The sequence below is a fragment of the Bufo gargarizans genome, chromosome 2, assembly GCF_014858855.1.
Source record: "Bufo gargarizans isolate SCDJY-AF-19 chromosome 2, ASM1485885v1, whole genome shotgun sequence".
Lineage (NCBI taxonomy): Eukaryota > Metazoa > Chordata > Amphibia > Anura > Bufonidae > Bufo > Bufo gargarizans.
This window is the reverse complement of record NC_058081.1, coordinates 337,395,482-337,413,051: the sequence shown is the minus strand read 5'-3', so window position 1 is coordinate 337,413,051 and position 17,570 is coordinate 337,395,482. Positions and strand designations below refer to the sequence as shown.

At 44.6% G+C, this 17,570-nt stretch overlaps 1 protein-coding gene across 3 annotated transcripts in view; it reads right to left on the bottom strand.

The window, feature by feature from the left end:
- Positions 1–1,255: 1,255 nt before the first annotated feature.
- The window catches only part of SLC41A2 (solute carrier family 41 member 2), a 116,257-nt gene continuing 99,942 nt past the window's right edge, over positions 1,256–17,570 (bottom strand). For all 3 annotated transcript variants that reach the window (XM_044280589.1, XM_044280588.1, XM_044280590.1), the window contains exon 11: positions 1,256–3,667. In XM_044280589.1, coding sequence (XP_044136524.1) covers positions 3,482–3,667 — 186 coding nt within the window. In that variant the 3' untranslated portion in view covers positions 1,256–3,481. The remainder of the gene's footprint in view (positions 3,668–17,570) is intronic.

Here is a 17,570-nt window from a genome sequence, read left to right as displayed (position 1 = left end):
ATCAGCTGGAACCCTGCCGCTAATCGCGGCACTGCATGTGGGGGAAGAGAAGGAACGCAGGAGGAGAATACTCGTCCTGGGGCATAATGTACCGGCCATTTAGGACTAGCATTCTCGTCCTGGGTCCTTAAGGGGTTAAATAGAAACTGAACAAACCGTTAAAATCATTGTAAGTCAAAACCGGATCCGGCAGATTTGACTTATTGTTTTTAGTGCTGGATCCGGTTTATTCAGTTTCACAGACCAGACACAAAACCGCAGCTTGCAGCACTTTTGTGTCTGGTTAAAAAACGGAACAAACCGGAATGGATTGCATCTTAATCTGGTTTGTTCTAAAAAGGAAGCATTTTGCCTCGTTTTGAGATCCTCTGCTAGATCTCAAAACCGGAATGCAAAACGCTGATGTGAAAGGAGCCTTAAAATGGCACCTGTACTATCACCTGTCCTCTGTTTTAAACATTTTTTTATTTTATTTTTTTGGTACCCTAGCAACATATATTCCTCCTTTGCTTTTTTTTTTTTTTTTTTTTTTTTGCAGAACGGATGCTTTTTTTTGCGGAAACGCGGATCCGCAAAAAATGGAACATAAATCTGGAAAGGAAAAATACTGACGTGTGAATGGACCCTTAAAGAGGAGCTGTCGGCTCTCTCGACATTTCTGTTATAGTAGACAATTGTGTTCCTCAAATTACGGAGGATGTTTTCATGAAACTCTTTGCTGTGCCGTTCCTCTGTTATTCATATTGGTTGTTACCTTTCCTTTTTTCAATAGGGTACTTCCACTCTCAGTCTGCACTTTTTGTCGACTATCACACTGTAGAGACCCCCCCCCCCCCAAACTGGTAGCAATAAGCTGTCAGTGTAATCATATATTTCTAGGGTGAATAACTGTGGAATGGCACACTGCACAATACCAAGTAAAGATGTCCCAGAATTTTTATTTCATGGGATTATAACATTTACTCAGACATTTCATTAGAGCTGACAGCTCTTCTTTCAAAACTGTTATCCTCATCCCGTTTAGTATCCTTATTATCCCCTTAATTTCCTCACTCAGTCCTAAGCCTTACAAAAAATGTGAACACCCCAGTGTGCCCACCCCAGTATCTCTTTAAATACATAAAAGGAAAGAGCGTCAGATAATTTCACATCTTTGAAATGATAAATTTAACACCTATAGAAATGCACGGATATCATAAAAAATCTATAAATCTGATGAAAGTATCCAAAACTCAAAAAGACAAAATACTCAATGTATCTCACAGACTTTATTGGCAGAATCGGGCATTGATGTGTTTAATGCCCGACTGAGTAATAACAATTGTATTCTGAACATTATTAAGCAGTTTTAATCCTTTTGATAAAATGTTCAGTCAACAGACTGGTTGGCAAAGGATGAAGACAAAGTTGCGCACTGATAACATTTGACACATCACATTCTCATTTCAAATAATGGCATTAATATCAGTTAAAAAGAACATAAAGGAGGTAAACAATACAGTATGGAGAAAGAATGCACAATGCTTTCCCCTTATACACTTTTATTTGTAATGTTCTCTTACCCATGCAAGTCCCATATGCAAAATATGGTTCATATTAAAAATGTAATCGCCACTTTGAAAGTGGCTTATTTCCTATGGAGGGGGTGCAAGGCAGTCATAGTAAGTCCTCAGTTTATCAAGTTTTTTTTTTTAACCTTAAAATACTCTCTATGGCTTCTTATTCTCCCTCCAATAATGGTACTGTACAACGGTACGTATTAAGAACAAAACTATAGACTGTTTAGGATGGGGGGGATGGTGATTTATCAAGTCAGCTACGCCAGTTTTGTGGTGTAAAAAAGTTGCCCGTGTGCAAATCTGGTGCATATTTTATTTTTGCATTATTTGGCGATACTCGCCACTTTTAGAAGTTTAGTCAAAAGTAGGTCAGGCTTTCAGATTCGAACACTTTTAAAGGCTATGTACACCTTCCGAGACATTTTTGTTTTTGCATTTTACTCATTTTGGGCTAAGGGTCGTTTTTTCAATTGGTCTTTATTAAAAATATTAAACCGTTCTGTCACAAAAGGTTAACCGTTCTTCTGTGTGAATGGTACTTTCACTTTGTGCCGGTCATCTAATAAACCTTATCTCAAAACTACTGAGAGGTAATAAACCCTTATTTAAGCCACATTCTTATCAGTGAGATAAGGATTGAGTTTTAATAAGTGTTTATAGGGTCCGAGAGCAGAGATAAGGAAGTCCCCTGCCTGACAGAGCAGAGAGAAAATACAGATACTTCTAGTAGATAAACTCAAAGCTGTGCAGGGAAAACGGCTCATCATTTTTAATAAAGACCAAATGAAAAAAAGATTTTTAGCTCAAAAGGAGTACAATGCAATAATAATAATAATAAAAAAATAAATAAAAATGCCACCAAAAGGTGTACATAGCCATTAAGTCTAATTTACAATGTGCGACTTTTAAAAAGTCACAAAAAAGTTGAATCTCCGTGCCAGGCAACCCCCTGGTGTACTTTTACAAACACAGGCATACATTGCACTTGCACCAAATAAATTTAGCACCACAAATGACAACAAAACCACCCCAAATGATAAATCTCCCCTAAATATAAAAAACAGATGCCGAGACATAAATATTTTTGAGAGAGACCCACTACTAGTACCTTAGAAAGAGACAGGTATACTGAATTATTAATAAGCTTTTCTACATAACGATCTGACTAACATGTATATGACTCCCAAGTAATGAATTTTACACCTAAATAGTGGCACAATAACAAACCTGTAAATAAAATTCTCGTTGGCCCAAGAGGCACTTCTGTAGGAACTATTCAACAGAAATCGAAAACCGTTCATTGCAAAAAGTTATGTATACAATACACATTAATTTAAAATATATTATCTTTACTGGGTTTTAAAGAAGTGGGTGAACTGCTAGTTAACTAAAATCTTGCAACCGCTCAATTGATGAAATGATGTCAGCCTTTATTCTTTAGAACTCCAGCGCTCTATCAATACCTGGCATCTTCAAAAGTTGACGATAATTGGCGGATAATATAGAAGTAATATAATAAATTACATAAAAATGAAAAATTTAGAGTTAGCAACAAGAAAAACCATACGTACCATTATTATTAAAAAGAAAATAAGTATCACAATAAAACCTACCTGGAGCCACGAAAACTCTCTGGAAATGAATAATAAAGCCATGGAACATGCATGCGTCAAAAGGTAAAGTGCATCTGGCAAAATACACAATCCCACCTCCCTGGCCCTGGTTGATTCTCAATATTAAAGTTACAGATTACTGGAAATTTGTAGAAATTCAAGAATTTCCATCTATAATAAAACAATATAGACTGTTTTGTCTAGTTGTTTCTGTATGGAATTAAAAGCTATTTCATGGTCTTCCCAGTCTTTTGTTCCAGGAATGATTATCTAGGCACACAATGAGTCTGAAAGTCCAAGATACATTTGCTAGTCACCAACATCACCATCTCTGTCCCCGATAAGCCAAAGGATATGGAAACTGATGGCAAGTAAAGCAGTTCCTAAAAGATCTCCCAAAGCAGTGAGATAAGGAATGGAAAAACTGTCCGGATCCTTTCCTTTCCTCCAAATATGATGCACCATCCAGTCTGCGATCCACAGCAGAGAAAATACCTGGAAGAGACAAGTCATTGAATGAAGAGGATGTGACTGCGTGCGCCATTCCCACCTGTGGAAAGACGCTGGATTAGCTCACACAAGCAGTGCATTATCTGTAAGAGTCTAACAGGCGGCATACTTTAGGTGAATGACTGGCTGCTTTGACTGCACTTATGAAAACACTAAAAGAGTGTATAAATCTGAATTCTTTCATAGGAAATATATTTAAATATATGTAATTGCTAGACATCAGAAGAGTCAGTTTAAGGGCTCATGCCCACGAACGCAAGGGCTCCGTACTCGTGCTGCGGACCGCAATGTGCGGTCCACAATGCACGGGCACCGGCCGTGGGGCAACCGCAGCGGATCGCGGACTCATTCACTTGAATGGGGTCCACGATCTGCATTCTAGGGTCCGCACCGCAAAAAAGTAGTGCATGCACAGCGGAGGCACGGCCAAAAACATCACTGAAGCACACCGTAGTGCATCCGATCCATGCTTCCGTACCGCATCTCCCAGATTGCGGACCCATGGAAGTGAATGGGTCCGTGATCCGCGTTGTGGCTGCACACGGCCGGTGCCCCGTGTATTGCAGACCCGCCGTATGTGGGCCGCGGGCAGCACACGGTCGTGTGCATGAGCCCTAAGGCCTATTGCACACGACCGTAGGTGTCTCGTGCTGCGGACTGCATATGCAGGTCCGCATTACACGGGCGCCATTTCGTGGGCATTCTGCATCACGGTTGCGGACCCATTCACTTCAATGGGTCTGCAAATCCGGCGATGCGGAATGGAAGCACGGAACAGAACCCTACAGAAACACTACAGAGTGCTTCCGCAGGATTTCGTCCCGTATTTCCGTTCCGCAAAAAGATAGAACATGTCACATGATCGGTGTTCGTGCATTGCGGCCTGCAATTTGCAGGCCGCAGCATGGCCACGCGGCGCACACGTTCGTGTGCAGGTAGTCTTAGGGTATCACAAACTTGACATTATTGGAACATGAACATGAATGCATTAGTTTGCAATGGAAAACAAAAGGACTGGTAAATTCTAAATTAAGTTGTTTTATTCAAAACTTGACTAAAAACTTGACTAAAGAAAGAGAATGTAACAAAATTAAAATACCCTGTCAAGTGCCAATTGTGCCAGCTTAATACAATAAGATTCAGTGAAACAATGTCAGGTGTTTTTTTTATATTACTAATACTATATTTAATAATATTTATGTTTTCTTTTTTGCTTTTTTCATTGTAAATCAGACTAAAATGTCAAAAATGTTTATTTTCATATCTATATGGATTATTACACTTATTTTTATTTTCTTTCATAAACATAACATTTATATAGAAACACACACACTCCATGGAGCTACACATCATTGGTGAATTAGAAATTACACAGCAATTCCCCAATATGCTCGTATTACCAATAACTGTTTTTTTATGACAAATGACCTGCCAGAAGGCGGTCACGATTTTCTGTGATTTTATAGTCCACTGCTGTTGGGTCCCCCTAGCTCACCCTACAGACTGCTTTAAAATACAAAAGCGTCCTTTTACAGGAGCCGATCTTCGGGCCACTTATTGGGATGAGTGTTGTAGAAAAGCTTGTTCCCTATGTTCCACTTGCCTATGAAAAGGTGTCCGATATCATACATTGGGTAATTGGTCATCAAGCGATCGTATCCTTTAGCGGGCATCAAAAATCTTTTTTTTTGGCAGCAGATAGTCTTGTATAAACAGCAATCTGATGCCCAGAAACAATGATGGGGACGAGTCATCACTTGTGCCCATATTGTAGAGATGGTAGGTGCGATAATAAGGCAATTATCGGAAACATTTGGTTTGTTCTCAATTACGGTTGAGCAAATAGGGTTCGGATTGCTGTATCTGAACCCAATGGTTTTAAAAACTTCCTAAAGAATATGGTCTCACTTCTACTGTCAAATATATGGCTTCTGAGGAGGTATTTCCGAAGTTTCAGCAAATATTGCGAACTTACATTGTCTCGCCTCTATCACGTGTCAGTTTGCTTATTCGCATAAATTACTTTATCAAAATACGAAGTCGAACTTGAAAATTCACATTATCTGTTAGATTTTTACACCATCCGTAAATGTATAGTTTTTATCTGTATAGTTGCAGAATCCACAGCAAATGCATTCGGTGTGCCCACAGGTCTACAAAGATCCTGCACCCAGGGAAAGCGAACTGCAAGCTGCCAGTAGGTGAGGAAGATGTCTTCCACCAGCCAGATTTCCAAATACTTTTTACACTTCAGTAAAATCTTCAGGTTCAATATAAAATACCCCAGTTGTAAAGAAAACAAATAGTTAAGGCTGCAGCGCAGCCTGTAATTGTGGGAGGGGCATGCAGTACTTAGGCCGGCACTCACCTCCTCTCCAGCCTGACGTTCCAGCGGCGTGCAGTACGGTCCGGTCCTCAGCTGTGGCCTCCTCACTTCCGGGTCCGCCCCTCAGCTTCCTCCTGCTGCTTCTCCAGCGTTCGGCTCTCCTCAGCTCCCGGCGTCAAGGACACCACGCGTGCAGTGCGCTCCGGTCCTCAGCTGTGATCTCCTCACTTCCAGGTCCGCCCCTCAGCTTCCTCCTGCTGCTTCTCCAGCGTTCGGCTCTCCTCAGCTCCCGGCGTCAAGGACACCACGCGTGCAGTGCGCTCCGGTCCGCAGCTGTGGCCTCCTCACTTCCAGGTCCGCCCCTCAGCTTCCTCCTGCTGCTTCTCCAGCATTCGGCTCTCCTCAGCTCCCGGCGTCAAGGACACCACGCGTGCAGTGCGCTCCGGTCCTCAGCTGTGGTCTCCTCACTTCCAGGTCCGCCCCTCAGCTTCCTCCTGCTGCTTCTCCAGCGTTCGGCTCTCCTCAGCTCCCGGCGTCAAGGACACCACGCGTGCAGTGCGCTCCGGTCCGCAGCTGTGGCCTCCTCACTTCCAGGTCCGCCCCTCAGCTTCCTCCTGCTGCGTCTCCGGCGTCGGCCTTCTTTCGCTCCCGGCATCTCAAGGTAGGTCTAGCGCAGCTCCTGCCTGCCACCTCACGCTGCCTGGGTGAATCGGCCGCCAGGGTCTCGCTTCCAGTGTTGATCACGAATATTCGAGTTGCGAATTTTAATCGCGAATATCGGCACTTCGAGAATTCGCGAATATTTCGATTATCGCAAAATATATTCGTAATTGCGAATATTCGATTTTTGCGAAAATACTAGTTCATGCGAATTTTTATGCGAAAAATTGTATGCGAATTTTATGCGAATTTTCGCAATCAAGAAAATAATGCCTGGAGATCATGAATTCGCGAATTCTCGAATACATGGCGAATATTCGTCCAAAATATTCGCGAAATATCGCAAATTCGAATATTGCACCTGCTGCTCATCACTACTCGCTTCCCGCGTCTGTCTGGTCTGAAAGCCTGTTACTTACCCTCCCTCATCTTTTTCTGTCTGCCCCCCCCTGTCCACTGGGGCTGGGTTTTTTCTCTGCTTCCCTGGAGGTACTTGCGCGTTTCTGGGGCTATTGTCGCGCGTTCCCATAGTCTGGTGGGGCGCACAACAATAAACGCACACTTGTTCTGAGGCGGCACCTGTTGGACGCTTGCGCCTACAGAACACAACATGAATGCTCAGGTCCTAACCCATCGAGCCGTCCCCCAGCTGCAGCATGTTTTTCCTCCAGCCACTGCAGAGTCTTGTTCCATGCTCCGAGTAGGTCGGCCTCCGCAGTCGCTAGTTCATGTCTCTGGGCCTCATCTCTGGTTGTCCTTTTTCTATCACACCACCTTTTCCATTACACCGCGGCCCTCGGTCTCTCCGAGTGTTCCGCATCACAGCGTTCTCGCCTTATTTCTGTCGTGGCTTATTCTTCCCGGGTCCCCGGGCTCTCTCTCTCGCGGTGTTCGTCCTGTCTCAAGCCTTGGATCGCCCAGGGTCGTCTCTTTTCCGGTTCGCCCGGTTCGCGTGTTTGTCTCCTGGATCGCCCAGGTCCCTTCCCTAGTTCGCCTGGGGTTCTTCTTTCTCCTGGATCGCCCAGGTCTCTTCCCTAGTTCGCCTGGGGTTCTTCTTTCTCCTGGATCGCCCAGGTTTCTACCCTGGTTCGCCTGGGGTTCTTTTTCTTTCTCCTGGATCGCCCAGGGTTCCTCCTTCCTCCTGGATCGCCCAGCTCTGTTTTTCAGTTCTCGGTTACCTGGTCTCTCTGCTATTCACGGGTGTGGGTTGTCCATGCTTCTTGCTTCCAGTCGGCTGTCCCTTGTACCCCTGGGTCCTGTCTCAGGCTCTCCCATCTCCTGGGCCAGTCTGGTCGACTGCTCCTCTTCTGGCGTCTTACCTGTCTTCGCTTCCTTTGGGGGGTTCGCCTCCCATCTCGCTTCCCAGCTGTCGCTCATCTGGTCCTCATATGCGTTATCTTCAGATCGCAGGTTCGGTCAGTTTTTTTTTTTCGGCTCGCGTCAGTCAAAGGTTTTAAAATCTTTCCTCAGGTAAGTTCAGGTCTTGTTCGGTCCCTCTGAGGACCGTATTTTTTGTTTGTTTTCCTCTTCTCGTCTGCAGGTCTGGATTTTTCTTTAGCTTACCGGTTCGCATTCGGATTCAGATCTCCTTTTCCTTGGTCTTGGGCGTCTTCTGGTAAGTATTTTAAATAGTTTCGTTTCCCTCGCTTTTCATCTTCATTTTCGGCTGCTCCTTCGCGTCCGCAGCTTCGTTTTTCCTCTCATTTACATTCTTCCGCAGGTCGGTGACCCGGAGGCCGTGGATGCCCTCCATCGATCCGAAGTGGAAAAGGGTTTCATCATCGGTCCCTTTCTCCACATTCCGTTTCAGTCCTGGCGGATCAACCCCATCGGGCTGGTTGTGAAACAATCCTCCAATTAAAACGCCTCATCTACGACCCGTCAGCGCCTCATATGTCATCCATCCCAAGCCTGAATTCCCTTATCTCCTCTGAGGAGTATTCCATGCAATACTCGTCAGTTGAGGAAGCCATTCAGCTCATTCTCCAGTCGGGGGTTGGGTCCTGGCTTGCCAAGGTAGACAAAGCTGATGCCTTCAAGCTTCTCCCGGTCCACCCGCATCTTTGGAGGTACTATGGTATCAATTGGTCGGACAGGGTTATTTTGCCAACCGCTTAACCTTTGGGTCCAAGAGCAGCCCCTGGCTGTTCGACCAGTTTGCCAGGGCTCTCCATTGGATCCTGGTGCATCACGGAGGTCTTCCCATGGTAATTCATTACCTGGACGATTTCTTGCTCATTGAGAATCCTCATCCGGTCCCTTCAATTCCCGCTACCCCTGCCACCAGGGTGATCTTCTGGGCATCACATTAGATTCCGTCAAGATGGAGGCCAGTCTGCCACCTGAAAAGTTGACCAGGATCCGCTCTGCCATCTCCCGGGCGGTCAGCGCTCTGTCCCTGACCAAGGCGGAAGCTTCAGTCCTTACTGGGTCTGCTGAATCACGCCTCGAAGATCATGCCCCAGGGCCGGTCTTTTCTGGCCAGCCTGTTGCATCTTCTTTCCACAGTTCGTGACCAGGATTCTGTTGTCCACCTCGACCGCCACGCCATCTCGGATCTTGCCATGTGGAACACCTTCCTTTTAGAATGGAACGGCATTCCCTCTTCGTTCCCCGTTGGGACTCGGCTTCCCCGATTATTTTCTCGGACGCAGCCGGTTCCATCGGCTTTGCCGCCATCTTCAGGTCCCACTGGCTGGTGGCCAGGTGGCCCCCGGAAATCCAAGCAGACCCAGCTGCCATCGGGTCTTCTCCTTTCCTGGAATTATATCCCATCGTGGCTGCCGCCTTAGTCTGGGGCAGCTTCTCGTCCAACTTGCCAGTCTTGTTCGTCACGGACAACCAGTCCCTGGTCGATATTATCAATTCCGGCAGGTCCAGATCTCTCCGGGTCATAGCTCTACTGCGGAAATTAGTGTGGCTATCCCTCACCCACAACTTCCACGTCCGTTGTGCTCACATTCCAGGGGATTCCAATACTGCCGCTGACGCCCTCTCCCGTTTCAGTTTTTCCACTTTCTTTCAGGAAATGCCCGAAGCAGATCATCCCGGTACGCAGGTTCCTCCACTAAGCTCATTCATCCTGGATTAGCATCCCTGGTGGTCCAGGCAGAGAGACTGGTCGAGGGTTCTCTTTCCCTCAGCACAGCCAGGAATTATCGGGCCGGCTTCACAGCTTTCAGCAAGTTTGCTCGAGAATTCCCAAGGGGTCAGCTGGAGGAAACCTCATATGTCTTGGCGTTCATTGCATTTTTGCCACACTCGCCTCTCCTTGTCGCACAACACCATCAAGCTATATTTAGCAGGGCTCCAGCATTATCGCATGATCGCCAAGCCAGATGGGGGTTCCATCCTTGCTTCACAAGCCGTCAAGGCAACACTCAGGGGTCTGCAGAAGAAGGGAAAGTGTCCGCGCACCTGTAGACTGCCGGTGTCGGGGGAATTGTTCAGAGCCCTATCCTCGGCCTTAGACGGCAGTCCTTTTGGGCCCTCTCTCAGCACGGTTCTGAAGGCGGCTATTTACCTCGGGTTCTACGGCTTCCTCAGGCCTGGTGAATTTATGTCGGGCTCCGGGCGTCATAGCTTCCTCCAGAAACGCCACCCAGTCTGGTCCACAGACCATTTTGTCCTCCATCTCCCGTCCTCCAAAACCACCAGTCTGGTCCTCCCACGGAGATTAAGTTCTTCCCTTCAGGTAACCGTTGGTGCCCGGTCAAGGTTCTGTTGCAATTATCGTACTGCTTCACGGTCTCTCCACCAGACTCCCCTCTTCTGCCTTGCGTGGGTCAGCCACTCACCACATCAAAATTCATGTCCCTCGTCTGGTCCCTGATGCAGGGGTTGGGTCACGACCCCAGTACCATTTCAGGTCATTCCTTCCGCGTTGGGGCTGCGTCGGCAGCATCCAAGCATCAGGTCCCCGCACATGTCATCCGCTGCATGGGGCGTTGGCGTTCGTCCTGTTTCGCCCGCTATATACCAAATCCCCAGGCAGAAATCTCTCAGGCCTTCCGTACACTGGCTTTGTGATATTCAATAAAACTATGTCACCTATTCAGAGTCTTTGGCCCCTTTTCTTGGCGTACCCGCGACCGTGGCTCCCGGCACACCCCAGCCTCTAGGTTCAGGGTTAAGGGTTTCCCCTTTCCCACTTCCACCATCCTAGCCCTGACCACAAATAGTTAAGGCTGCAGCGCAGCCTGTAATTGTGGGAGGGGCATGCAGTACTTAGGCCGGCACTCACCTCCTCTCCAGCCTGACGTTCCAGCGGCGTGCCCCTCCCTCCCTCCCTCCCCTTTTCTCCACTCTCACCTTGGGTATGCCCCCTTTTCTTGGCGTACCCGCGACCGTGGCTCCCGGCACACCCCAGCCTCTAGGTTCAGGGTTAAGGGTTTCCCCTTTCCCACTTCCACCATCCTAGCCCTGACCACAAATAAAAAATAAAATAAAATGTCATGGTGACTATTCATAAGTGGTGATTGGTGAGAGCTGTATGCTGAGACCCCCACTAATCGCTAGGCTAAAGGGACTGCTTTTTCGGCTCCCATCAGCCTCTATTAGTTTCATGTGAGAAGAAAAAAAATGGTCATTGACTAATCTATCTGCCTTCTTCTTTTCTCTGCAGACGGACACGGCACTCCGTTTGTTATAGCACATCTCAGGTAGCTGAGAAAAATAAAGCAGATTAAGGAAAATTGATTCTCACTGTAAGGGCTGTTTCACACGAGCAGATGCCGTGCGTGACATCCGCTCCGTGAAAGAGTGCCAAGTCCCGATGCGGACTGCAGAGGCATGGAGCAGTAACATGATTGATAATGCTCCGTGCCTCTCTGTGACCTCTTTACTATGAAATCACAGGGACAACTTTATCTCACTGTGATTTCGTAGTAAAGAGATCACAGAGAGGCACGGAGCGTTATCAGTCATGTTACTGCTCCATGTCTCTGCAGTCTGCATCGGGTCTTGGCACTCTTTCACGGAGCGGATGGCACTCTTTCACGGAGCGGATGGCACTCTTTCACGGAGCGGATGTCGCGCACGGCATCCGCTCATGTGAAACAGCCCTAATTTGTCATTCAGGTGTCTTTGACGCATACCGCTTTAGGACTCTTTAAGACTGGCAATGTCAAACTCATACCGTAAATTTTCTGGCTGGTAAGCGACAGATGAGTTCTTAAACGGACCGCCCACGGATGGTCTCCATATGCTGTCCATTTTTCTCGCAGACTCACTCACTTGAATAAGTGATTCTTGCAGGAAAATCAGAACAGGATGGTGCATGCTGTTATTTTCTGGTCCTGCGGTAGATCACTCATGTGCAATGGTCCACTGACTAGAATAGGGCCGTTTTCAGTCCAGGTGATTTCCGTTCTACACTGGGATGTCACCTGGTCTTTTGAATGAGCGCTAAGGCAGATGAATGTCACAAAATGATACCTTACTCTCCTAATATCTACATTTATATTTATACGCTCAGATTTCTTATTACTTTCTATGTTTTACCCAAAATTCCGCTTTTCCGCAATGTCATATTTTAGCTGTATAATCGCACACAGCGTGGACACACGGCCCCTTCATTGCTGGCGGCCAATTCATTATGCATATGTTAGGTGTGCTGACGTAAGTCCAAAAACACATTTAACAGCGTGTTTACCTTGGAAGACCCTCGCAGTAAGGCCTCATGCACACAGCCGTGGTCGTATTGCGGTCCGCAATATGCGGGCACCGGCTGTGTGCTCCCCTTATCACGTATGCAGACCCATTCACTTGAGTGCTTCCGTGGCGTTTCTGTCCGTGCCTCCGCACCGCAAAAATATAGAACATGTTCTATTTTTTGGGGAGCAGACGAATCACGGACCCATTCAAGTTGAATGGGTCTCGATCCATCTTAGCCACCACACGGACGTTGCTCGTGCATTGGGGACCGCAAATTGCGTGAAAATGTTGCGTGAAAACAAAATTGCAGAATATAGAACATGCTGCGATTTTCAAGCAACGCACAAGTGATACGTGAAAACCAACACACATGTACACAGCTGTATTGAAATGAATGGGTCCGGATTCTGTGTGGGTGCAATGCGTTCGCATCACGCATTGCACCCAAGCGGAATACTCGCTAGTGTGAAAGGGGCCTTATGCTGTATGCATGACTCTGCAATATTTCATCATCACAGACCAAGACTGTACGTGGCATGCCTGTCTGGAGCATATATTATAGACCATCTGTCATGAAACAAATGCACTCTAAATACAGCGAGGGTGCTTACTGTTAACTCCTTGTGACAGGTTTAAGATACCATGATGCGAAGTGGGACTGAAGCGGAGCAATGCTGCCTTCACACTCCGGCAGTCAAACCTTCTATTAAGAACAGCAACAGACAAATTACACAGTGCTGAAAATATAATGGGAATAATGAATAGGAGGATGTTTCATCTGTCATAGCCCACACAATAAGACACGTGATGGGGTTTTAAATCCGCAGCTTGAGTCTGTTCACATACAAGGAATATTCTTAAAGGGAATGTGTCATCAGAAAATGACATTATATAAATCAAAATTTTTTTTGTAAATTCTTTAAGTTTTTAGAATGCAAAAAAACACAAATCCCATTTTTATGTTTAATATTTTTAAATATTTTTTTTATGTTATTTTTAAGTTTTTATGTGAATATCCATATTTAAACAAAAAACACAAAATCCTGCAGTTTTCACACTGGCCACTAAGCCTAATAATAGGCGCCACTAGATGGTCTGTACAGATCACTTTACTGCAGTTACCTGCTTATCTGGGATTATATTCCTGCTTGTAAAGATATCACCTATGTGTACAGATAAGACAGGATCTACCATTCGCAGTAGGTGATTGTTAGAGTTTATCTATTCTTTCCTTGTACAAAGACCTCTGCACAGGTGACTTCTATGGCAGCATGCCCAGAAAACTCTCCCATAGAAGTAAATGAGGTCCCTCCTGACCACTGTGTCTATGGCCCGTAAAGCAATTTTCTTCATGCTTTCTAAATGCTGTTAAGAACAGTTCAGGCAAGATCCCCGTCCCGTCCTCTTTAATCATGTTCAGGAAATAGAATTAAAAAAATATATTAAAATGAAAAGAGATTAGAAAAAAGGGGATGTGCTGGTATTAACTAGCAGATACAATTTTTGGTGATGCATTTCCTTTAAGATGACAGAGAAGACAAGGACATTCAGAGAAGACAATGACAATCGGTAAGTAGGAAAACACTACTAGAGATGAACTATAAACAGGATTACGGCTTGAGTGCTGGAAAATACAGCGTTAAATGAGTTTGGAGTTTTTAATAATGGATTAAAGGGAGGATAGGGGACAACTTCAAACTAGGCACAAGCTCTTTATCCGGAACAAGTTCTGAAGCTCAACTGCAATTGCCTCTTCCAATAACACTTAAAGGGTGTGTAACCTCAGTAAATGGCATTTATTATGTAGAGAAAGTTAATACAAGGCACTTACTAATGTATTGTGATTGTCCATGTTGCCTCCTTTGCTGGCTGGATTTACTTTTCCATCACATTATACACTGCTCATTTCCAGCCTATGTGCGCTCCCATGATCCTGACCACCAGAGAGGCCGGTGCTTTTTCCTATAGTGTGCAAGAACAACCATCACTGGTGGATTGCTGGGTGGTCTGTAACCATGGAAACGATCAGTGTATAATGTGATGGAAAAATGAATCCAGCCAGCAAAGGAGAAAATATAGACGATCACAATACAATAGTAAGTGCCTTGTATTAACTTTCTCTACATGATAAATGCCACTTACTGAAGTGAGGGTACTTTCAAACTTGCGGCAGAGTGATCCGGCAGGCAGTTCCGTCGCCGGAACTGCCTGCCGGAACCGGCAAAATGTATGCCAACTGATGGCATTTGTAAGACGGATGGGATAACCCTTTTAATGTTGAAGTTTCTGCACCTGTCCCATTTATTTGAATGGAGCCTGCAGAAACCCATGTGTTTGCTGCCAAAACAACCTAATTTATATGAACGACACTCATTTTTGATTGCAAAAATATCTTGTGTAGTCCCCCAGAGGATGAAGCTAGACGCACCAGCTGATCCAAGACCTTTTGCGATCAATATTAAGATCCAAGAGATTGCACAGAATGGGCACTAGAACAAGGAATGATTTGTCTCTATTCTAGAGAACACTGAAAAGCCGTACATATCAATACAATCGATGCCACACACTCTGCTGTGAGGACGATTAAACCCACTGTTCTGCATCTACCCTGTGCTTTACTGATGTCACTTTGTAAAATGTGGAATTTATTATTGATTGATAGAGCCTGACAGAAGACGTCTACGAGATAAACATGCTGCTTACTTACAGATAATGATGGCAAAGATGACATTTACTGTACAGCTTCTCCTGCTGGGCGACTCTATGGGGTTTCAAATATAAGGGGATTCTTATAACATGCCTGGCATTATATATATATATATATATATATATATATATATATATACACACACACATACATACACAAACATTTTCTTTGTTCTAAACTACTGCACTGAAGACAGTAGAATAAGAAGATTTCACTTTACATGAGCTTTACTGTGCTCGGTTTCTTAGAATTCAATGACTGATATTATTCATAATACGGGGCTCACAGTATATGGCCCTTCAACATTTTTAATATAGCGATATAAATGTGTGTTGCACAGTATCATGGTGTACTGATAATAAGTGCCTTAATATAAAAAATTAAAAAAAACGCCATTAAACACTTGATCTCATGATGACTGAAAGGGGTCCCCACATGGTAGATCTAAACTGAGAGCTGACTGACATTATTGAGCAATGGAATTATCATAATTGTGCTGACAATTTACAAAAAGCATCCCCCCCCCCCCAACCCAAAACCGTACATAGCAAGATAAATCTACAACAGTGGTCTGTATAATCTGCGGCAATGCAGTCGGCTCTTTTCCATTATCTTTCATCAACCCTTGAAAACTGTATGTTGAACTTCTTTTACAGCAGCAGCTCAAGGATCCTAACTTTATGGACTTGGCTGCCACACCTGGCTAGATTTATTTAGGCTGGACCTTTGAATGTTGGCTCTATGACCTGTATCAGTCTATTGTGAGGGCTCAGCGGCCAGAGTGAAACTGCAAGGTTTCAGGATTCTTTTTAAATAGATAGTAACAGTGCAAGATAAAAAATATCAAATTGAAAACAAAAATTGTTTATCATGGAAACTTGTGTTAAAATGGTTTAAAAAAATAAATAAAAATCCTTGGCAAGGTTAATCTACTGGAACGGCATGTCATCTCTCCGAGGATCTATACAATGACTGGTTGGCAATCACCGGAGAAATAGTGCTGGATCGATTGGAAATTTAACACCTTCACTACCAGAGGTTTTTTTGTTCTTGCGTTTTCATTTTTCTTTCCTATTTTCCTTGAGCCATAACTTTTTTATATTTTTTATATTAGTGGGAAGCGGTAAAAAAATTCCAAATGGGCCGGAATTGGAAAAAAAACAATTCCTCCACCGTTTAATATGTTTTGTTCCTAAGGCTTTTTTTGGCGGCAAAACTGACCCATGCCCTTCATTCTCTTGGTCAGTACGATTACAACAATACCCCATATGTATAGGGTTTTTATGTCTAAATAGTGTAAAAATACATATTTTTTTACATCACCATATTTTGACCCCCATAACTTTTTTATACTTATGTCTACTGGGCTGTTTAGGGGCTCATTTTTTGCGGGACTATGTGTAGTTTTTATTGATGCCATTTTGGAGTGTGCATGACATTTTGATCACACTTTATTTCATTTTATTGCGTAAGAGAAGCAATGAAAAAAATGGCAAATATGAGATATTGACCCTTTTTTCCATAACGCCATTCGCTGTATCAGAATTTTTATTTTATTTTAATAGTATGGGCGTTTTCAGTCGCTGTGTTACCCATGATGTTTATATTTATTGTTGTCTAGGTATTTATTTTTTTAATTATACGGAAAGGGGGGTAAAATGTTATATTTTTTTTTTTTAAATTGTGATTTTGAGGCTCACATATGAGTCGATAAATTATGTTTTTTATTTTTCATTTTGTTCTATCAGGGATTTTTAAAATGCCATTTAAACTGAATATTGCTTATTTCTTATCCTGGCCTGCCATCTGGTGGCCAAAATAAGAATTGCAGCATGAACACTTTCAGCCTCGTGCCCGATGCCCCAATTGGCCGCACGGGGAATCAGTAGGAAGCGCTTCCAGGTTTTTTGCGCATTTGAATGCCGCAATCTCAACTAATCATGGCATCTAAAGCATTTAATTACCGTTATCGGCATTGTTGCCGTCATGGTAATTAGCCGCAGGTCTCTGCTGTTTTAAACAGCAGAGATCTGCCGGCCATGGCGCCCGCTACACATGCGAGCGGGCGCCATGTTTACACATCGGCGCTGGTAGCAAAAGGGTTAAATGTATGGCACTGGTAGCGAAATGGTTAAAGGGGTTATACCGTGACTGATGTAGAAACTAAAAAAAATCACAACAACACCTCACATGGATCCAGAACTCTCCTCATTCATGGCTTCAATTGCTCTGCTGGATTCTCTTCAAGCTGGCAGCTCAGGAGGCATGTCCTTTCTCAGGGGGTGTGTACTTGGCGCTACAGCTCTCTCCCTGTAACTTATTATAGCTCAGGTGGTGTGTTCTCTGCTGTGGCTCTCGCTCTATTACAGATCGGGAGCATGTTCTTTCTCAGGTGGTGTGTCCTCTCTGCTGCAGCTCTCTCTGTAACTATCACAGCTCGGGAGGAGTTTCCCTTTTGCTGCAGCTCTCTGCCTATTACAGATTAGAGGACGTGTCCTATCTGCTGCAGCTCTCTCTCTGTAACTGTCACAGCTTTTAAC